Genomic DNA, 23,356 nt, shown 5'->3' with positions numbered 1-23,356 from the left:
TACATTTTCAGCTTCATATATCCCTTCATTTTAAGTAGGTAACTGTACAAATGGATTATGTAGATGCATGCTTGGCAGTGCAAAAGCTCCATGAGGGTGTTAACTACACTGAAAAGCAAACAAATCAAATACTGTAAAAGCTTTGGCACGAGTGCATGAAAAGGCTGTAAAACTGGGAAAATTATCCCAATCTAGAGTGGCCTCATTGAAACCAATTACAGCTCCCCAGATGTCCTTTGTGCGTGTTTCTGACAACATTAAGATTAAGTCAGCCATCATGTTATTCCTGTCCCCTCTGGTTCTGTGGCCTGTATGAAGAGGCGTCCTCCCAGCAGACTGCAGCCCCTGAGGGCGCTGGGATCGTCTGTCCACTCACAGTGCACTCTTAGAAATAAAGAGTCCAAATAGGTTCCAAAACCATTTGCTTCTGAAAAAAACCCTTTTTTTGAAGAAAGACTTCTTTGTAAGACTAAGTGTTCAATTAGGAATTTCTTCATCAAAAGAACCCTTTGAAAAAAAATAAATAAATCACAAAGGATTGTTGAAAGCATGGGTGTCTAAAGATCCTCACCCTCAAATATTCAGCGTTTACTCATATATCTGGAATCCTCTTCATAAATTGATTTTACTTGTGTTCTGCCATAGTTGATGGGCTTTGTAGCAGTGATTTCACTCAATCTCCCTTCTCCAAAATATGGTATTGTGAACCATGGTGATTGCATGGCACCATATCGTCCCTGACCCTGTAGGTCACTTTCTGGTTATGAAGCCCCCCACTGAGCCAATTTGTAGAACCTCTCAAATACCCCTTTTCCACTACATTACCAAGACTCTTGGTGCTACATTGCCTACCAGCCTGCATTTCCATTAGTTTTAATCAAAACCACTGTAATCAAGGTTGCTTCATCAATAGGAAGAGTTGTCCAGTGTGCAACTGAAATAAGTAGTAGTAGCAGGATGGCAGAATACATTAATTACCTGTGAACTTTTGTTGTCTTATTAGAAAGGTTTTTTTTTTTTTTTAAAGCAAGAATATATAACCACTGCATGCTCTTTTTTCCCCCAATGATTTCGTCTCTTGTTGCCTTCATCATCTCCATTTCCAACCTGTAGAAAATGACAAGCGTACTGATGTCCTCATGGTATGTACTTCAGGTCAAGAAAAAACTATTTTTTTGTTTCTAGTTGACAACCAACTTTTTGGGTTCCAAACCCATTTATTTTTGGTCAAAATGGTTCAAAATGAGGTGTAGGAACCAGAATGGAATCCGTTCTATGTTGGTGGAAAAATAAGTAATAGATGGTTCAAAGATTGTTCTATCTGGAACCCTCTAAAAGGGTTCCAGATATTAAAATTGGGTCCACCTATGGGGAAAAGCTGAATAACTCTATATGGTCCTTGTTAGCACTTTTATTTCAAAGTGTGTACTGGTCCCAGTTAGAGGGGAGAGGATGTGACTCACAGTCCTCTGGTCAGCTGCTGGTCAAGTGATCTTGTTGTGTTTTATGGCTGCGAGTGTTTAACGTTCGGCTTTATATAACAGGACCCCCTGACAAGGGAAAGAGCTGCTTTTGTTAAACAAGTGAAGTAATAAAGACATCATTGCATTTTTCTAAGGAAACGCAATAAATCCTAGTCAGGCGTGCAGTTTCAGATCCCAAGATACACTAAAACAAACATATTAAAGCACAAGAGGCTTGTGCTTTTTATGTCACTTTTTAATTTTTTTTTTTTAACATGAAGAAACTGGATTAGGTGTTTGTAATGTAGGTCATAAGTAGATGCGGAGGTGGTTTTCCTGTTCTGCTGAGCCCATCACAGTGTCCGGTGGGTCTGTTTTTCTAATCCCTCATCGTCTCTCTATTTGAAGCTATTGTTGTTTCCCTCAGAGCGAGACTTTACCCTCTCATTTCCTCCTCCTCCAGATAAACAGGACAGGTATTTTGGGTTGCGGATATGTGCAGGAGAGCCATTGTTTTCCTTAACTCCTATATGTCACTTCCTGCCCCCACACCCCAACTCTCCACAGAGTGCGGCTTCCTGTCCCAGCCTGGTGGCCTCAGAGGTTCCTCCAGCACCGTCCGAAATGGCCCAGGACTTCACCATATCGCTCAGCAACATCCAGGAGGTACGCCAGACAACCTCCAGCTACGGAGCTGGACTTGGCCTTTGTCCAAAATGCATGCTGCGAAAATGATTGGAATAAAAGAGAAGCATATGGTGCCTTCGCTTCAAGCTGAGTTAAACACAGATGGATATTTTTTTATGCTTCGATTTGGGTCAATGAATGAGCTAGACCTGAGTTTGGGTGATCTCCATGTTGTGAGACAGAGATGAAAATGAAGAATGAGTGAGGATCTTTATGCTTATGTTGCTCACGGCTCAGCTGTCGGGGCCCGCCATGCCTCCGGTATCTGACTGTGACTAGCTGAGTTGGGTCTTCGTCAGCACAGTGTACAATGTGCAGTCGGTCTGAGGCAGCACACACGGCAGGAGCTTTATTTGACTCGTGTTCATTTTTAGTTCGCCAAGTCTTTCCAGATTTTTTTATTTTTTTTTTTATTAAACTCCCATTCTCATCCTAAATCCACTCTGAGCAAGTCAGACGCTGATCCTGCATCGCTGATAAGGACACAACTGGGATCTTCTAAAAATTCCAGTGCTGACTAGTTGCCAGGCGTGGTCAGTCACACGCCTAACCCTGGCTGGCCTTTTGAGCCCTCTCCTGGTGTGTTGCTATGGTGACAGACATTGAGTCACGTACAGATACACACACACACACACGTCCTCAGGGCAGTGTGGATGTGACTGGCTATCAGTGTTACCCTTTATTATTTATATATATTTTATACAATCTGATGTTGTTTAAATAATGTCTTCATCATGTCAACACAGTGAAAATGTGGTGTCACTCATATTCCTGCTCTCCAAACAGCATTGCCATTGCTCTGCCATCGCTCTGGAATTTGTGGTGAATTTTGGTTCGGTTCCCACACTTTTTTTTTTAACGGGCCTAAAATAAACTATTTTGACTTAACTGTGATAAAGAGTCATACCAAAACATGTAGCAACAAGCAAGTTCTTGCAAAGTTTGTCCTCCAGTATCTATTAGTTCTAAGACTGAGCACCAGGGAACATTTCAGTGTGCCGTATGTCGAAGTGTTTCTGGGAAGAAACACTCCGACAAGCCAAAAAAATCAAGCCTCTCTGGTGTCAAAAAAGCACGGACCAATCCTGGAGAGGGCGATAAAAGTAGACCAATTTAAGCAGGCTGGATTCACAGACAAATGGTTGCTTCCACTTTAAGTAATTACCTTTTACTGCTCTTACCTATCCGAGCTTCTTTATGGTCTTACCTTCACATAAACTCAGGGCTCTGATTTTATGAAGAATGAATTCATATTCATTACCTTGGCTCCCAGTTGACTTACAGAGGTGTGGGAGTCCAGATGTTTATGAATATGAATTTTGAATGGATTGCTTCATTCCCTTGCAGCGACAATTATTGTGGGTTATTTTAGTTTCCTGGTTCTCTTTGTGAGTTGCCAATTGTTACCAGACATGTTGGGGAGTCATTTCTCCTAAAGCAAGCGGTTATCTCATTCTGAGAACAGCATGATATCACAGTTTGCTCCCTTGTTATTGTTGAAGTATATCAAGGATCCCGCGGATCCTTAAAAAGTTTTAAAAGGCATACAATTCAACTGTCTAAAATAAGACCTTAGTTTGCATTAAAATATCTTAAAGGGACACATTCTTCTCCAAAACAAACAGTGATTTAAACTGGTCAAACGCTGAATAAGAATTTAAAAAATAATTGTTTTTGGGACGCTTTTGTTGCACAAGGCCTGCTGACTTTGATGGCCAACACAAATCGCTAATGGCCCAATGTAGAACCAGTGCTGTGTTTGTCCATTCTTGGCTACTGTAAAAATTGCTGATCTCCATAGACAAAGACCCGCTCTCTATGTAGATATAAACGTCTCATTCTATGGCAACGAAAACACAATTATTTTTATATTCAGGTGATTATACACCAGAGAAAACATACTTATAATATTATGTTCCATTTATGCCAAGATATCCCCCAAAATCCTACACATTGGAACTTTAAATCAATTGAAAATCTTAAAAATGCTAGGACATGGGAAGAGGTTTTTATAAAAAGAATGTTCTGATGTGTGATGTCAAAATAATTGATAACATCGTCTTTTTAAAAAAATAATTGACAGAGGGCCTCTTGTATTAATGTCACACAAATTAGGATTGCAAAACGACATTGGAAAGTACAAATTCAACAAAATGTGTCTATACAACCAAGATTTTGATGCATTTTTAAAAATGGTACAATGCAATGCATATGAGATTCTGTTTATTTCATGCAAAAAGTTTTTTAAACTTGGTACAATGAGAATTTAGGAAGTGAAATCCTACATGCAGAGTGAGAAACTCAAAATTGCCCCAAAAAACTGACCAACAAACGCTAGCTGTAGCAACTCGGTCTAGCTGTTGAAACTACCATCAGCCCCTGGGAGGCTGAGACAGGGAACAGTCAACACCTGTTTGACGCGCCTTTTAGTAATCTAGTTCCACTTCATGTTATGTGTTTAAAGATTTATTGTCCATTTCAATGACAGAAAATGCAAATAAAATCAAGTACAAGAAGTAGATATTTGCAAAGGTGGATGCTGTTAGGTTTGTGGTCAAGTGAACACAACAACTCACTTCTTCCGTCCTCCGCCATGCAGGTGAACAGTGAATCAACAGACAATTATTATTTCAGGTTGAACTCCCGTGACATCATACCATGTGTAATAGGCGAGATAAGCAAAAAACAACATAACATAAAAATATAGAAAACTGCTACACCAGTTCTGTTCTGCCCTGGGCTGCACCACATGACAAAAAAGACATGTTTTATGATGCAGTAACATGGACAAATTGTCCCCAGTCCTAAGTACTTCATGTTCTTTATTTTATTCAATTAGCTCTCTGTTTTAAATGTAATTACGAATTGCATCAAAACAGTATTAAGTCTTGAATCTGACTCACCTTTAATTGTTGAAACCCTGACATTGTTTAAAATAAATTCTTTGCATAACAGGGGGAGGACCTAGAGTGTGACTTTGGGACAGAGCAGCGATATGAGGCCACATGGCTGAACAGCTCGACTGTCAAGTGCAGCGGAGTAACAGTAAGTACAGACAATAACCCACCAGAAATAACTAGTGAGTCCATTTCCCAAATCTGAATAAAGATCAGTTAAGCTGCAGCTCAGTTACTGTGCACTCACTGGTTCAGTGTGTTCATTATTGTTTTATTTAAGCCTTGTTAATAACTTTCATTAACTTTGCATTCCAATTATTTTAAACCCTTGTTTCTAAGTTGACTAAGAACCCATTATTATGTAGAGCAACAGTGAGAGGGAGTAAATTCATGCAGAGACAAAATGACTCACATTCACACAGAGGAGATGTCCAGCACAATCTGTTTTACTATTGCCCCTCTGCCTTTCTGTCCATATAGCTGTCGACTAATCAGCGGAGTCAGATTTACCACCTCAACCTGAGGAGGAGAGGATTCTTCAGTGGGCGGGGGGAAGATGTGTTTGTGGACAGCCCTCAGCCCATGAGAGGTAAGACATTGGACTCATTGTTATGTAGACATGCAGGAAACAAAAAAAAAAGGAAAAATACAGTCTCCATCTGTTACGCTTCAGCTGCTCGGCTCTCTTGTATTTGCAGCGTAATTAGAAACTCACAAAAACAAGGGAAAAACTGACATAGCTGACACTGCGGCTCCCAGAATGCATTTCACCTGTGCACGAATGTTTTTCTGATGAGATTGTTGGATTTGATTAAACCTGGAAGGGAAAATGAAGAATCGCTTACAGGGACAAACACCGTTAGACCGCCTTTCACTTTGCAATAATAGTAGTTTGTGTATTACAACACATAATTTGCCAACTAGTAATTTACCATAATATCATATTCAGCTACCGTCTAATTACACATAATGATTATAGAACCTGAGGAGCTGCAATTTAAGGTGTTATCAATGCCTCTTACAAGCCATGTCCGCATCTATTGTTGCAAATACAATTTTGAGCTCCATGACAACAGTGGGATGATGGAAAAGTGGCCTGCTTGTTGTTGAACTTAGTGTGTTTTGTTTAGTGCCTCTACAAGCCAGCCCTTGCCTATCCCAGTCCCAGATGTGCTGTTCACAGTCCATGTGTAGAACATGTGAACAACAGCTCTTGGCCGCTGCCAGACACCCTGCACTGCTAAGGACATGACGGTGGCCTCATAACATGCAGAGTCATCAAATTTTTAAAGACACACACTATCGCACACACTAATACATAGCAATGTGTGCACAAATGCATGCACAGATGCACATGCAGGGATACAAATGGGATTTCGTACTGGGAGGCACATTGGAACATGAACATAATCATCTGTTTCTCACTGGCTTTGTTCTCTGCCACTCCTCTAGCTCTCTTTTTTCCTGGTTTATTTTTATAGCCATGAATATATCATTCTGCAAATGCCTCTGCTGTTTATTCAGAGCATGCAGCCCATATGGTTCAGATAAGCTATAAAAGTATTTTCGGAGTCTAAAGTATTGTAAGTTAACCCGAACAGGCAAACACAGTTCAATAATGCCACATTCTAATGATAATTGCCTCTCTGTCTCTCTCCCACCGCCCATCTCCCTCTAGTGGAAGTGTACAACTGCGGAGTGGGCAGTTCAGACTGCTCTCAGTGCTGGGGCCGGGAGGATCAGGGCCACCTCTGCGGCTGGTGTGAAAACAGCTGCAGGCCGAGGGATGACTGCGAGCCAATCAGGGATCAGTGTCCGCCTCCTGAGATCCACAAGGTAAGAGTGCAGGTCAGGGGCGTTTCTAGATTTCAAGGACATGGGAGGCTTGGCCCAAATCTGTGTCGGGGTGGTCTGGGGGAAACCTTCTGTGCTGTATTTTTTTTTTTTATGAACAAACTCTATTTTCATGCTTTTTAATGCACTCTGGAATCTTATTCACCCTTTAAAACTGTCTTTTAACATTCCAGATTCATCAGGAATTGTAATTTTAAAAATATTAGTGATCGTTAGTAATTCGAATAACACAATCCTTTTACAAAAGTTGTTAAAATTGCGGTTTTGATCAACAATATGTTATTTTTAAGGGCTGTAATGCAGGAACACAATAAAATAGTGCAGGGAAGATGTTTTTCTGTAGGCTGATGCGGAAATTAGGGTCACCCTGTTTCCCCGTCAAAAAGCCCATGAGATTTTTCCATTGGATATTGGATTATTGCCCAAAATAATTTTTGTAGAATAAAAATGTTTATGATGCATAAATATTTTGTTCAGCAAGATAATGTTTACAAATGAACACCACTTTCAGGATTTTTGAAGCCCAAATGCAGTCGCCAAAAGTAAAAAGCAAATTTTGGGCTATTAACAAACTACACAACCGTTGTGTCGCCACCATTATGAGGCTGTAAAGCTGTGTTCAGCACAGTTCGGCTTGATGACGTTCTCTAGTCTACTTTTGGCCAGCAAACGCCTTTTTTATAAAATGCATAAGAGCTTCAAAGTTTGTGAGTGGTGTATTTACTGATGTATTTTATGTCATGGAACAAAACTTGAAAGTCTCTTAAGCTTGTGTTAATCAAAGACCTTATTTAAGGCCTCTAACGAAAAACCCATTCAAAAAACCCGGATGGAGGGAACCGGAGCTGCTGACAAGCTGACAGACTTATTCCTGGGGTTCTCTATGACAGATTATCAGATCTAGGGCTTTTTTACTATAGGGCCCCTTCTTACATAATTTTGAAAAATATATATTTAGCTGATATATATTTAGATCCGGGGCTGTAAATGCAACATTTGATGCTGAAGCCTAGGACACTCAGTCCTAAGGATGGCTTTAGTGCAGGTTAAACATGAATCCAGGCTACAAATTCATCCTCCCACACTGTCCACCTCGTCTCGGCAGCCTCCAGACTCTGTTTTCAAGCTGTAAAATGGTGAATCATAGGGTCACTCACATGGTGCAATGCCCCCTTGCCCTGTCTGTCCAGCGTCAGCTGCTGAGGGAGTGTGTGAATAGAGTCTCATTAAAGCAGTTCACTCAGTAATAACACTAACACTCACTTAGCCACAGCCCTCGGGGGACACAGTCGAGTCAATCTGCAATCACTCAGAAGGGCATGGGAACACCTTTTGCCCTGAGTAACTACAGTATGAGTGTAAACTGTGTGGACGGGCTACATATGTAGAGCTCTTTGTGTAGGAAACCACAGGAACTAAAAGAAAGCAAATAAGAACCAGGAGAGGTTTGAGATTTGCGATCCACAAAAAGAGTGAAACCACAGTGACCACAAGGAGCGTTTATCTTGCACAGCATCTGACTGCGGTCACGTCAGCATGGTCATCACGATTACCGGCAAGGCCTTCCTTTAAACTCTTTATGGAGTTCATTTGCATGATCATATTCAGTTGTTTGTCCGGCCGTAATGGGAGTGTGTTTACAGCCGTCCTCCCGTTGCTACTGAAGCTTTCATTATATCAGCAAAGCTCTTGTAGGCGGTCATGGGAAGCATGGCTCACATGATACCCAGTCGACTTGAACTTCCTGTAGATAAAACCTGGTTGGCCCAGGAGAATAAGCAAGCAAAACAAAGTAGGCAGACACACACTCACTCTTGCACACACACACAAGATATTTCACTCAAATAGGCCATATTGAAGCATTCACGTTTATCCTTCACTCTTTGTAGCTGTCAGCAAACTGTGACTAACAGGATGCTCTGTGAGAGTCTAACTTATGTGGACTTCTTACGTGACTGAAGTTAGCCGGGCTGAGATGCCATATGCGTGGGTAGACCATTGTTGCTCTCTCTCTCTTTCTCTCTCTCACATACACACTCTGTCTCAGGAGAGCGGGTTGGATAGAGGATACTGGGGGCTGTGGTTTTGTGGGGTGTGTGATGCAATGCTTTGGCAGCCATGTTTTCCCAGAGAATCCACAGGGGTTTGAGCCCCGAGAACTCCCGGCTTAAGGAGGAAAAGATCAGCTCTCCTTAAACATTCACACACACCGCAGCGGCTCTTTGTAATATGACTGTGTGTACAGCAAAGATAATGAAATGTGTTTTTCTTGCTCTGCTTTGTCACATGCAATCTCGATCACGAGCACAGAAATATCAATAACATGGAGGAGGATTTCATTATCCCTTAAACTTTGCCACATAGCACCTAATTGTGAAAAATGCCCGCTATTCAATGCAGTGACGTAAGACAATGGAGACATTTATCATCTCTGCAGGCCCTTTATTCTCATGTTGTGTGTGGGCTAGTTCACTGTTTTAACAAAAAAAAACATTGATTAGAGGTACTCCGGCTTCCAAAACAGGAACTGCCAAACATAGTTTATCTACGACATGAAAAGAAAGGGAACAGAGGGATCTGGGTGAGACATAAATGGTTTGGGAGAGAGGATGGAGAAGGGTACAGTATAGTGAGAAGCCTTTTCCTGTTTTTGTCCTCACGTCCTCCTTGATTAGTGTGATGCAGAGGAACTGGAGTGAGGCGAGGAAGATGAAAGCTCCAGCCTCACAGCGATCTATTCGGAAACTAAAAAATAATAATAACAAAACATATGGATTTTATTAGTCCGGTAGTTTAACTGGCACGTTGCATATCTGCATGTACAATACAATATAAATAATTTTGATTTGAATACATGCATGTGGAATAATTTAGTCCTCAAATGCATTTCATAGCTCCAGCATTCCTTGTGGAGGTTTTTTTTTTGCAGAGACACATTCACACCCTGTGATCTCCCTGGAGGCCTGGCAGAGTTTGCACTGTAAATCAAGACTCACAGACTTGTAAGAGGTGTAAATGAACAGCATGCCAGCTGATGGTGATGTCAATGCTCAATGGCACCGCAGAGACACACTAGGTGCTATAAGACGCATAGCGATGATAAATAACTCTGCTGACTGCGGAGCTCAGAAGAGAGCGTGGATGCTTTTCTGCCATGCTACAGAATATATATGCTCGCACATGGATTTATGTTGTGTTTATGCATTAAATGTGTCTGAAGGAATGCTGCTATGTGTTTTTGTTAAAGGTGGTATATATTTACAATAGTATCACTTAATATCCAAAAGCTTAAAGGAGCAGTGTTTAGGATTTAGTGACATCTGGTATTGAGGATTGCATATTGTAACCAGCTGAATGTGCTAAGTGTGAACTCCTGGTTTGGATTCCTTCAGTGTTCATTGTTCAGGAGGTTTTTACCAGGAGCCGATAATCTACAGAGCTCTCTTCCTCTCCTAAACAAACAAACAAGCACAAAGATTTGAAGCAGTAAAAATACTGAATAAAGCAGATTCACGTTTAAAATGTGCGTTTTTTTCTGACAATGTAAAGATCAGTTTAGATGGGTGGCTAGCCAGCACCTGCTGGTATGCTGCATGTGTGCTCACCTTATTTTTCTCTGATAATTTAAGATCCAGATGTTCAAGAGGTGTTTACCAGGAGCCAAATTATCCACAGGGGTCTCTTCCTTTCCAAAACAAACAGACCCAGTGATTAAAACTGGTAAAAACACTCTAAAAAGAAGTTTCATGTTAAAAATCAGTGTTCTTGTGGCACTTTTTGGCTCATTATGGAGTGTGCCTTTGCTCCTCGAAGTATTCTGCGGAATAATGCATCTCCCCCTAATCTAACCCTAACTGATGCCACTCCTCATACCTAAACTTTCACTCAGAGGTAGAGTAAGGTGGGTCATTCTTTCTCTGTCCTCGAAAATACAAATTTTCAGCCCGCTCCCTATGTAGCTATAAATGCCTCATTCTAAGGTAACGAAAACAGGATGATTCTTATTTTCGGGTGATTATATACACCAAACAAAAAATTTTTCATTTCTTTGTTGTTATCCTCTAAATCCTAAAAATTGGACTTTAATATAACAGCAAAAACATATGCATCATTTCCTGTGGTGCAGATCCTCCAGAAACACTGTAAGTAATGGCTTGGTTTGTTTTCATACGATATTAAAACTAATACAGTTGATCTTTACTTAACTGCCTCCCTGATTTAGCTGGGAAACATATAGTTTATAGTTTCACTGTTGCAGGCTTCAAATTATCTTTATGCAGAGCCAAACCCTGTCCCCTCACCTAGACCAAACAGAAGTGCTGTTTTCATTCTTAAGCTCAGTTCCTGATAGAGCCGGAGCCAGGCTAATAACACGGAGGGGTCGCGCTGACCTCAGCTCAGCCAGGGGGGTCATTCAGAAAAGTGTGCACGCAGCTGAGCTAGCTGTGCTACAGTGGCAAAATGAGGGTAGATTGCTTCTGTCTGGGCGCTGAAGATGCTATCTCAGAGTCTGCGTTTCCGTGGTGATTGGAGAGGTGACTGTCCTCTCTTTTTCTTTCGGCGTCTCTTGAATGGAAAGTTAAGAGACCAAAGGCAGGGGCTGAAATGACGCGTGAGAGCACGCCTCCGAACAACGGCAGAAATGGAACGAAGGAATTTGACGGAGCAGACGCAAGAAAACAGATGAAAGGGAGCAGCACTGTGCATTAATTCCCCTGTTGAGGCTTTGCTCTCTCACCACCACCATCAGCATTCACTCCCCTCTCGACACTCAGTTCTCCTAAATTGCCTCCCCACTCATCCACCTTTCTGCTGTGCTCTCCACCTCGCCTCTCCAGCCCTTTCTCTCTCACTCTGTCTGTCTCTTGTGGGATGTGAAGGGGGCTCTTAGGCTGCTCTTTATTTGCATGTGCTGTAGAGGATTAGGGGCTGAAGAGTCTCAGATTGGCACAGTTAAGAGTCTGCTTTGTGTGTGTGTGTGTGTGTGTGTGTGTGTGTGTGTGTGTGTGTATAGTACCTAAACCGTGTGTCTATTCTATTAGATCTCAGTCTTCAGCAGAAGAACGCTCACACAGGCCACTTGTCCTATTGGTCTGTGAGACACCCTCCATGTCAGCATCACAGACAGCATCTCCGCTCTCTTAATTCTCTATCATATTCATTATCACCTGTCATTAGGGGAACATTTTTAGGGGGGTAATCGACTAATGAGTTCTAATTTATTGTGCATATTACAGGGTTTTCACAGGCTTTTCTTCCTCCCTGTTCATTAATTTGCTCTGTCTTTGTCAGATCTTCCCCCTGAGGGGTCCAGTGGAAGGAGGCACCCTGCTGACAGTACAGGGCAGGAACCTGGGCCGCAGGGCCGGAGCTGTAAAGGTCTCCATAGGAAATGTGCCATGCAGTCTCCTGCCTGAGCTCTACACTGTCTCTCTTGAGTAAGTACTATAACATATGGCTCAATTATGATTTGCATGTACAAGCATGTGTGAACTGTTCTGTTAGTGTTTGCTGAAGCATAGCAGTTTGCACTCACTTTTTTCCCCCTTGTGCTTATTTGATAATGTTTAACATCATCTTCACTCACAGAATGACAAGATGGAGGAAATAAGAAAATGTCATTGACACTAACATCATTTATATAGAAATACTGCTAAGAGAAGCACTTGTGCTGCAATTAGGACTCATGAGATGATGGCTAACAATTACCTGTTGTCAGGGCAACCTGATTTGCTCTCAGGCATGTGAGTGGTCAGGTGGACAGAAAGCAGAAATGTAGCTTAAGTGATGGATATGTCACAGTTTAATAAAACTCAAAGAAATATGGGACCATCTCAGACCTGAAACTCAGATCCAACAGAACAGTGAGTGCTAGCAGACTTATTACATTTAATGGACAAAAGAAGTTACTTGTCCCACAGTATTAGGCCTTACCTGAAAAAGGGCTGACATGCATTAACAATTTTGAAGCCCACTGCAAAAATTTGAATACTTGTTCCCATAATTTTTTGAGAAAAAAACAGGATTGTCAATGGACAATCCTTTTAATTAGGTACCATGGCAAACATACACCCAATAAATAGTTCCATCGATTAAAACTGCGTTGGTGAACTATCACAATCAGTACGCAAAGCTGGTGTGGTTTTTATTCAATTTTACTAAATCATCTATAAACCACAGAGATACAGTTGAAAAGGTAAATAAAAAAAGGCAAAACTATGATTATTTTTTTTTAAATATTATTTTTTGGGGATTTTATGCCTTAAATGGATAAGAAAGCTTCAGCGTGAAAGGGGAAGAGAGAGAGCGGTCGACATGCAGCATATCAATCAATCAAATCCAAGGCTATCATCGAACCTGCAGCCGCAGCAGCAAGAACACTCTCTGTATACGGGGAGTCTGCTCTAGCCACTGAGTCACCAGACGCCCCCCAAATCATGAATCTGAATGTTTAAGTTGATGAAACTGAATTCCAAACTAAATCAATAACTAAAAAACATAAAAAAATACATAGGCAAAATTGGGTGCTTTTTACTGGCATCCCCCAGGGCGCCAGTACATTGGTCCCTTCAAAAAGCACTCATTGAAACATAAACATCTTTGTCAGTAGAAACAAATGTATCAACATAGGCATGAAAAAACTCAAACCATAGAATAAAAAGCACAAAAGTATTCCTCTTGGTCTGAGGGTAGTCGGTAGGATGAATGAGTTACTGAACTTCCTCTCAAAACCACCATCATTAGCCTCCTACACGTCCACCAGTCTTGAAAATAGAACGTCAACCATCCTTGCATGGTTTAGTTTTCATGTATTCATGAGGCTAATTTTCACAAATATTATTATGCAGCACGCTTCTCATTTTAAATGACTCCATCGCCATCCCTCTGTGGCTCAGGGACCATCACACTGTCACCATGGAGACAGCAGGACCCTGCTTCGACACCGGCACAACGGAGCTCAGTGGAAGTCAGTAACTCTACAGTTACATCCAAACTTCCATTCAGTATCTGTAATGTTCCTTGAATGGAACTGTTTATCTGGTCTCGCTCCACTGAAGCCGTTCATTGTATTAAGACCAGTTCGAGGGTGACCTGCGGGTCTTACCTGTCACTCCAGCTGCCTGACACATTCCCCAAAACCGCACATGTCGAAAACAGCGAATCGCATTTCACTCCAGGGGTGTTCTCATCTGGTGTCGTCATTCCTCATTGGCTCCCGAGGCTGGTTGTTATGACAGCAGAGCATATCCTCGTTGCTGGAAGTGGCACTGACAAATCATAACACGTCAGTGCATCTGACAGTGTCAGCACATTTGCCTTGCACAAGCACACCCACATTTTTACATCTCTATACTTGTGGGGACTTCCTGTTGATTTGATTAGATATGATCGTATCTCATTCCCTTAACTTGAAGCCTTAACATTTAATCTTACCTTATTAGAATCCCTATTCATGCCAGAACCTTTTTCACAAAAATATCCTGATTCAGATGATCTAAACTCCAACGGCAGAAATGCCATACACACACACACACTCACCAGCGCACACACACATGTGACCTCATTTAGCAGGGCTGTTGAGACAGGTGTCTGCTCGTGTGCTGAGAGGTGAAAGTTCACAGCTGTGTGCCACAAGGAAAATGTGCAAGACTGGAGAGACTGCGCTCCACTCACTCGGTGTCAACATTTTAATTAATGGCACAGTCAGTCTCGGCACACCTCATTTACTGGAGTACTTCTTGGCTCCGGTCCTCCACGGCTGCCCTTTCTATCATTTTCATATGAGCCTTGAGTGGCCTTCGCCCTGTCTCTTTAGCTGCACCGCAGACAACAACCACATCCAAACACTCAGAGGCTTGATTGTTGATGATCATCATCATCCACTCAAGGGAAATGATCAGAGACATCTCAAGAACTAGACAAAATATCACCCTCTGAAACCCATAATGTCTCCACAGTGGGGCGTTGCTGGAATGTGGAGCAGGGGTCAGCCCAGGCTCTGTCTGCTCAGAGAGTCTGCGTGTCCTTTGACGGGGATCACACTGCATCAACACCACACACACACACACACACACACACAAACACACACACACACACACACACACACACACACACACACACACACACACACACACACACACACTAGGGCATCTGGTCTGCAAGCGTTTTCAAACATATGTTTCCTCAAACAGTTCCTAGAAGGTATTAAAAAGCCTTACATTTCACTGTTTTTGAATATTTTGTATGTGATAGAAAGCTCTTCAGAGATTTTACAAACATATGAACTAAAAGTGGGATTGGAGCAACAGTTGATTCTTTTTTTTGTAGTATTTCAGTCAGCCCCATCAGATTTTTAAAAAGCACTGTCACTGCTGCAACATGCATTAGTTATAAGAATTAATCGCCTCATAACAAGCAAGCGGATTTAGCAGAAACTTAAATTAACTTTATTAATCCTTTTTAATAGGTTAATCCATCTATGCATTTCTTGACGCTTATCAAGGTTGAGGGCCAGTTAATTTCAGTAAAATGTCATCAGGAATTATTGTTATAAACTGCAGGTAGAGCTGCTATGGCTAGTTAATTAATCGATCAACAGAAAATGGGGCATCTTTTTTTGATATTTGGTTACTCGTCATTTTTAGGCAAAAATGCTGAAACATTTCTGGTTTCTAGATTGTCCAATGTTTGGATTTCCTTATTTACTCTCATTGTAAAGTAGATATACTGTATATTTTGGTTTTTGACTGTTGATTGGACAAAACAAGATATCAGAGGACACCAGCTTGGACTCTGGCTTTTATAGATCAAGCTAATCATCATGAAATAGTAGAATAGTAGAGCTGTTGCGCGTTGTTTAGAACAGATGGAGTTTTCCTGTTAACAGGCACTGTAGCCTATATGAAATACTGCTGGATTGATGAATGTATTTAATTACTATAACACAGATATAAATCATTAACTGGACCTTTAACGGAATCAGCTTTGTCTGTAGGCTAAACACAACAAAGTAGAAAATAACAACAAGAAAAACAATTAAAGTAGACAACAAAGAAACCATTTATCTACATAGCCTGCTCACTTACTTAGGATACAAACAAATATCAAGAAAAAATGTCCAAATCTACAAAATCATCTTAGCTGCTAAAATGCCCCAGCCGTGGTATGACGCCAAGTGGCGGGACAGGATGAAAGCTGGTTGCAGCCGGACTGTATCAAAGTTGTGTTCATTGGAATTGCCCCTCCGAACTCCCTTGATTTATTTCATAACAAACTTAACTTTAATGGATCATAACATATGAGTTATGGAGCTAATTTGCAGATGCTCCAGTTAATAATGAGACAAAACTTTTCTCTAGATGTCAGTTTTTGAGCCACGACAAAGGCCAAATTGAGGCCCTCAACAGCTGAGCTGATTTCTGGGGAAGCATTGGTCAATGAGCAGTCATAAATGTGCACACAAATAGTCGACTAATTTGTCCAGTAGAGTGCAAGACTGTGGACAACTGTGGACAGACAGATACATACACTCACACACACACACACAAAACCAACCAAATACATGATCCCCTCCAGGCTTATGCCTTGTGGAGATAATAACTCTCAGGCCATAACGTCCCTACTGGGTTTCATACTTTGGCTGTGATTGTGAAGCAGATATGAAACAGCGCTCTATCTGATATAAAAAATGATTTAAAAAGTCTTAAATTTAACGTAACCCTGCAGAAACCCTGACACACCCAGAGTCTGTGTACTGTTAAAACAGGCTGTCTCCATCACACCTTCAATCTGCTGATAAGCTTTTGTCTGCACTCTACAAGATATACTGTTTTTATGTTTGTCTAGTTTCCCGCAGAATAATCCTCAACATCATGCTTCAATAGCAGATATCATACACTGTGATGTATTCTTTTGATAAGAGTTTGATTCTCAGCCCGAATTCAGTTGGGCCCTGCAGCGATCCTACAGGTTCAGGCTGATTCATTCTCCAATTTCTTTTATTTCCCTTAGGCTTGAATCTCTGAATAGTTTCATTTTATCTTTTCTTTCTGCCCCTAAATCAGAGCATGTGAAATGATGCATTTTCTTCAAACAGGTGCGCGTCTGCCCCCGTGACACGTTACTGACAGGAGTGTAATTTAAGTGTAATGACTTTCTTTACCTGATGCTCCTGTAATTAATGAGCACATATATAGACCTTGCTTACAACAGATGGCTCATACTGCAGGTTATTTAAGATTTTTTTTTACAGCTATTCAGACTCATAAAGACAGTCCATGTTTTAATTGGGCTCATTGAATGCTGCAGCACTTGAGGTCCGGTTAAAACATTACATTCGTTTGATTAGTATAAAGCCAGACATTTAAAGGGATACTTTGCAGATTATCCACAAGCTTAATATCAAAACAATGTGGGTATGTGAACTGTGGTAAACTTCCCTCCATCTAAATAGTGCTGAGATATCCCTCCTTACCTGTCTGATGCATTCTGGTAGTTGTAGGTTTTGTACCTTTTGAGCAAAAGCCAATGCGAGAGTCCTTTTTCTCATATTTCTGTGGTCATGAAGCACTAAAACTATTTAAGCCTTTCTGCTGCAAAAATAGCATAGTTTTATGTGAGGGCTCTTTTTATATTGTGAAATATTCCTTTAAAAACACAGCCTTCTGAGTCAGCCCTGGTCTCTGACCCTACAGCCTGACCCCAGCCGAGCCCCAATCTGTCCAGCCCAGCCTTGTCTCATCGCATGTCCTGCCAGGCCCTCCTACATAAAACACAGCTCCTCCGCTCATATGAATTCCCCACGATCTCTCCGTCAATCATCCGATCACTCGCTGAGAATTTATAACCACTGTAGCACCAGGCACCTGACTAAATAAACCGACAGGGTGTCAAGCTAGAGGGGGGATCATGTGAGGCGATAAAGGTCGCTCCTCCCCTCCCACTCCAGTATATTTATCCCAGTGAGGCCCCAGAACAGTAGATCCCTGTGCCTCAGTACACCACCGTGTCATTAATATGAGACGTCCCTGTAGAGCATGCACTGATGACACAAGGCTTAATCACAGCCAGGAGGCGAGAGAACAAGCCTCAGCAGCCTCTTAATCTCCTCTGTGGTTAGACACATCTGGTCTGAAGAGCTTTGAACCTTACATCCCCTAATATCTGATATCTCAAGGCCTTTATTGGATTCCATATGTAAATGCAATATGGTCTGATGAATTAGTTCATAACCACCATTCTCCAAGATTAATTATGTGTCTTTGTTTAGCTGTCATGATCTAGATCTCTTTCTTCATCTTTATATTGGTTCCCTTACTTGAAATGTGAGTTTTTTTATTAGATTGAAATTATATGCTGATGCTATCCATTATCATCAGGGTTTTTTTTATTAACTGATCTCTGATTATAATGTTTTGACAACCAAACAAGGAGGAAACACTCTTATTTTTTTGTTATTTAAATTCCACAGGCTGGTGTGTGTCACCGGGCACTCAGCACATGACAGGGCTGATATTATCCAAGTGGACGTGGATCAGAGTGGAACGGGGACGTCAAAGGAGAGCTTCTCATATTTAGTGAGTATTCTCTGTCCGTGTCTCCCTCCACATTCTTCTTCTTCTACGCTCTCTTGTTCCCTGTTCCCCACTGGGAGAGCCTTTCCCAAGTGTGTCAGTTGAGTGTTAACAGATGCGTTTTATGATTCAGAGGAATGCGAGTGTGTGGGAATCTTCAAACGTTCATCTGAGCTGCAACTAAGCACCATTGTCATGTCGTACTCGCTGCCAGCAAAAACAAATATGGCGATTGTTGGAATGTCCCTTTGCTCTGAATTCATCACTGGCCGAGGCGAGCTAGCCAGCATTGTGTTAACTGACCTCGACCCACGCAGTCTCCCTTTGGAATATTCAGCGATTGGAAATACCCATGTAAGCCTTTTGTTTCTCTTTGTTTATAGACAAAGAGTTTTTCATAATTCAGAGCTGGAACGGTGCATCATTTCAGCGGCTCCTAAGAGCAGCTCTGCCTGTGAGTCATCCCGCAGAGAAATTACCCCCAATCTTGAAGCCCGTCTTGATACAGGAGGATGAAGAAAATCCAAAACAACAAACATTACTGTTGTGGGAACCCCTTTCGGGTTCCCTTATCCGACTCTGAGATGCTCAGTGTGAGAGAGGTTTTCACCGATGGGTGTAGAGGGGAAGATGTGGGGTTGTGGAGACAGGATGTGTGCCTCTCCTGCATCTCCTTCCTCAAAATCTTTCGACGGAAACATCTGCCTCCTTACGCCCACTCTGACACACAAACACACAATAGGTCTCCTCCATGTATGCACACTGAGGAAGTGAATCCTGTCAGCGAGGATGAGAGGTTTCCCTGGAGGCGAGGTTCATGGCGGGGATAGAAAGTTGGGAAAGAGCGGGAATGCTGATGCTGGTAGCTGCAGAGCTGGACAGCGATATTCATCTTTGCCCCAGGAAAATTTGTGTGCATGTGTATACGGGTTTGCATGTGCATTTATGACTGTGTATGCATGAACATTATTGCCTCTTAGTATAGCTGTCCTGCAAGCTAGAGCCCAAAGGCCTGTTGGCTTCACCAGCACTTTTAACATATTGCAGCGTGGGCTGTCTTCACAGTTTTCTTCACTAATTTACTGTTGTAGTCAGCAGCTGTCTCGGCCGATCTCTAAAGACAAGATACGTGAACCTCAAAGGATGAGGAGAGATTTTTTATTTGGTGTCAAGAAAAGCATCATAGAGCACAAAACACAGTTTGAGTAAGCCTGTCTTTTCCAGTGACAGAAGCTGTCAGATGTCGAGTGATACACTTGATGTGTTGTTTAGTCATGTGTTGTATCATCTTGTCTGTATTCAGGTCCCAAAGCTGCTGTCCATGGAGCCAACAAAGGGCTCTCGTGCTGGAGGGACTGTAGTCATCATCACAGGGGAGCACCTGGACATTGGCTCTCAGGTCAGAGTCAAGGTCAACAACACGCTGGAGTGTACCATCAGAGAGTGAGTGCTGCTTGTTTCAAATTACCTATAGCCAGAGTCCTTTTTAAGTGTTAGAGGCAGGTCAAGTCTTAAGTCTGTCAGAGTCTTTTAACACAGTCTTGTGTCATTTCATGGTGCTACAAAAGCGCAGACCTAATGATTTATGTTCAAGCTGTGTGGCTATACAAGGCCTGCATAAAGCGGTCTTATTTACGATTGAGGGATTTTATTAGCTTTATCTTAAGACTTCAAAGTTTTTTGCTTTCGAATCTCAAATAGGATAATTATCACTTTAGTTAAAGGGAAAGTTCACCTTAAAATAAAAAATACAGATTTTTCCACTTACTTTTATTGCTTTCAATCACTCTAGATCGTTTGTGTGTGAGTTGCAGAGTGTTGGAGATATCAGCTGTAGAGATGTCTGCTTTTTCTCAAATATAATGAAACTAGATGGCACTCTGCTTGTGGTGACTCAATGCACCAAAAAATACATTTGAAAAACTCAACAACAATTTCTCTTTCTAGGAATCATGAGACAATTACTCAAGATAATCCACAGACCTTGTTGTGAGCAGTTTCATGTAGGCACTATTTTTTTCTACCGAACTACAACAGCTGTATCACAATTTCTAGAAAGAGACATTGCTGCTGAGTATTTCACATGTATTTGCTTGAGCACCACAAACTGAGTGCTATCTAGCTCCATTATGCTCAAAAAAAGGCAGACATCTTTATGGCCGATATCTTCAACACTCAGCAACTCAGAACAATCTAGACTGATAAATGGAACTACAGGTAAGAGGAAAAATATGTATTTTTGATTTGTGCCTGAACTGTCCCTTTAAGCCTAAATCAAGTCTCAAGGCCAGTGCCAAGTTCATGTCAGCAGCTCTGCTTGTATCTATTATTAGGTATAATAAACACTTGTGAAAATTCACCAAACTCCTTTAAACCAAACTTTGATTTTAAGTGGAAACATTTTTGAGGTTTGAGTACTTGTAGACATCACAAGATTTGCAGTCACAGTGTTTACCTTGTTTTTTTTTTTTTTTAGGAAAACAGATGAAACCATTGAGTGCACCATGCCTCCAGCCTTACATGCACACACTGACTCAGTGACAGTGTGTGTGGAGTTTGAAAACCTTCCCTGTCAAAGTGCAGAGCTCAGCACCACATACACCTACGAGAAGAACCCCGTCATCAACTTCATCCACCCTAAAAAGAGCTACCTCAGGTAAGTAGAGTGCTACAGACACCACAAGCATTAAAACCAAGATGTCTGAAATATCTCAAGCTGGAGGACTCTACGGTTTCAGTCACTGACATAAGTCATTACTGTAATGTTGTCCTGATGGCAGCTTTTTCTGCACATTTTCTCTCTATTGTGTTCTAAATAGCTCAGCATGTGTGTGACAGCATAGCGGCATGTCTTTGATGACATGTGCGCGGATTTGCACTGCAGTCGAACTGTTTTGCATTATTATCTGGTCCCCTGTTTCTCTCTTGTTTTGGTGCAGTGTCCCAGAAGTATTTGCATACCAGTGTGAATTTGACACATTTTCATTGTCATAGCTGAGATGTGACTCTCTGTCCGTGTGTCCGTGTGTGTGTGTGTGTGTGTGTGTGTGTGTCACAGTGGCGGCAGGACCATCACAGTGACAGGCCAGGGTTTTGATCTGGTGCAAAGCGTCACCATGGAGGTGCTGGAAATTGGAGAAAAAGTGAGTAATCAACTGAACTGTTTGCGTTTTTTATTTGATATAATTTTTTCAACCTTATAATCAGAGTTTGATTAAAGGAACAGAGTGTAAGATTGGTTTGCAACCAGATGAAACTTCTTCTGTGTGCCAAGCGTGAACTCCCAGTAAAGGTTCCTTCAGTGTTAATTGTTCAGGAGTTTTTTTTTTTTTTTACTGGGAGTCAAATTATCACGGAGCATTTACTGAATTGAATACACTGATTTAAGCTGTTTGATTGTTAAAAACAATTGTTTTCACACCATCTTTGTCAGCTGCCAACAGTGGTTGTTTCTAAAACGTTAAGACACAAAACCATGAACTATCTAAATTTTTATTCTCAGGTGAATAAACACTAAAGAAAACATACCTATTATATTATATAATATTGTAGGTATTATATTATTGGTATATAGATAAATCATATTTCTGTCAATATACCCCCCTATATTGTACACATACGTGTGACCTTTAAGTACACAAAAATGGAAAAGAAACAAAGTTTCCAATGTTTCATTACACTTCTAGCAACCGGAAAAAAACTTACAGGACTGGTTTGACTTTTGGGGAAATGCACTTATTTGCTTTCTTGCAGTAAGTAAGATGAGAAGATTGATTCCACTCTATATCTGTCAAATAAGATGCTACAGCTACAGCAACTGTTTAGCTTATCTAAGCATAAAGACTGACAACAGGTGGAAACCAGCCTGGCTCTGTCCAGAGGAAACAAAGGTAAACAAAGAAGTGAGAGAGTCACTGTACCAAGCTAAGAAACAGATAACTCCCTAAATGAGATATGACATGCTAATAGTATTTATTGAGCTGCAGAGATATTGATTGTTTAATCTCACTCACCCCAAGAAAGAGAATACGTGAATTTCCCCCAAAAAAAGGATGCACACATTACAGTTTAATGTGAATTATGTTGCAAGATCATCGCATTAACCATCTGATAGGTGAAGGGAAAGGCATGAAGTGCATTTTTAGCTACTTTGTCTTCTCTGGTCCTTCTTTTAGCGCTGCACGGTTGTCTCCCCCTTCACGATCACCTGCCCATCCCCAGCGTCCAGCCAGTCCCAGCAGACCTCAGTGCAGTTTATTCTGAATGGATTCCTCTACACAGGGGACAGCCCCTTCAACGCTGATAGTGAGGCAGAGGAAGAGGAGGGGGAGCCTCATAAAAGTCACTTCCTGTTGGAGTATGTGGAGGACCCTCAATTTTTCACTGCCAACAAGGAGAAGCTGATAAAACACCACCCAGGAGAGCCGCTGACACTCATCATCACTGTGAGTGACAGATTAGGGCTTCACTGTTGCGTTGTTTTTGTAAGAAGTCAAATGTTTACTTTCTGTTAGAAAATGTTTTTGAGTGAGTGTTGTCCACCTCTGACTGGATGGGGTATTGTTTTATTGATTACAAAGGCTATATGTTGTATGGTTTACTACAGCTGTGCAGCAATAGTCTGCAACAGCACTATGACTGTATTATGTGAAATCTTAACCCTTTGGAATAACTGAAAGGCATGTTATGCAGGGTTTGTCTGCTCCTGTTTGTGAACAGTATCACCAGCAAAAGTGGAAGCCAACCCCAGCTTTGTTCGCTCTACGTTTCGCTTCACAATATTTGCATTTGTTCTGTGTTGCAACTATTTTCGTAACTAACTCTTCGATATGTGCTGCCTGCGGTCTGACACCTGGTCACTACCTTTTTATAAAGTCCTGAC

The 23,356-nt window shown here is 41.4% G+C and overlaps 1 protein-coding gene across 1 annotated transcript in view; it reads left to right on the top strand.

Moving 5' to 3' along the window:
- The window catches only part of plxnd1 (plexin D1), a 125,758-nt gene that overhangs the window by 34,865 nt on the left and 67,537 nt on the right, over positions 1-23,356 (top strand). Inside the window, exons 9-18 of the mRNA XM_042491788.2 lie at positions 2,031-2,129; positions 5,106-5,195; positions 5,528-5,636; positions 6,726-6,883; positions 12,194-12,339; positions 18,372-18,477; positions 19,778-19,917; positions 20,951-21,130; positions 21,533-21,617; positions 22,650-22,919. Of these exons, the coding sequence (XP_042347722.2) occupies positions 2,031-2,129; positions 5,106-5,195; positions 5,528-5,636; positions 6,726-6,883; positions 12,194-12,339; positions 18,372-18,477; positions 19,778-19,917; positions 20,951-21,130; positions 21,533-21,617; positions 22,650-22,919 (1,383 nt within the window). The remainder of the gene's footprint in view (positions 1-2,030; positions 2,130-5,105; positions 5,196-5,527; positions 5,637-6,725; positions 6,884-12,193; positions 12,340-18,371; positions 18,478-19,777; positions 19,918-20,950; positions 21,131-21,532; positions 21,618-22,649; positions 22,920-23,356) is intronic.

This window comes from Plectropomus leopardus, chromosome 9 (genome assembly GCF_026936395.1).
Source record: "Plectropomus leopardus strain MGB_pleo_1.0 chromosome 9, ASM2693639v1, whole genome shotgun sequence".
Lineage (NCBI taxonomy): Eukaryota > Metazoa > Chordata > Actinopteri > Perciformes > Serranidae > Plectropomus > Plectropomus leopardus.
This window is presented reverse-complemented; position numbering and strand designations above follow the sequence as displayed.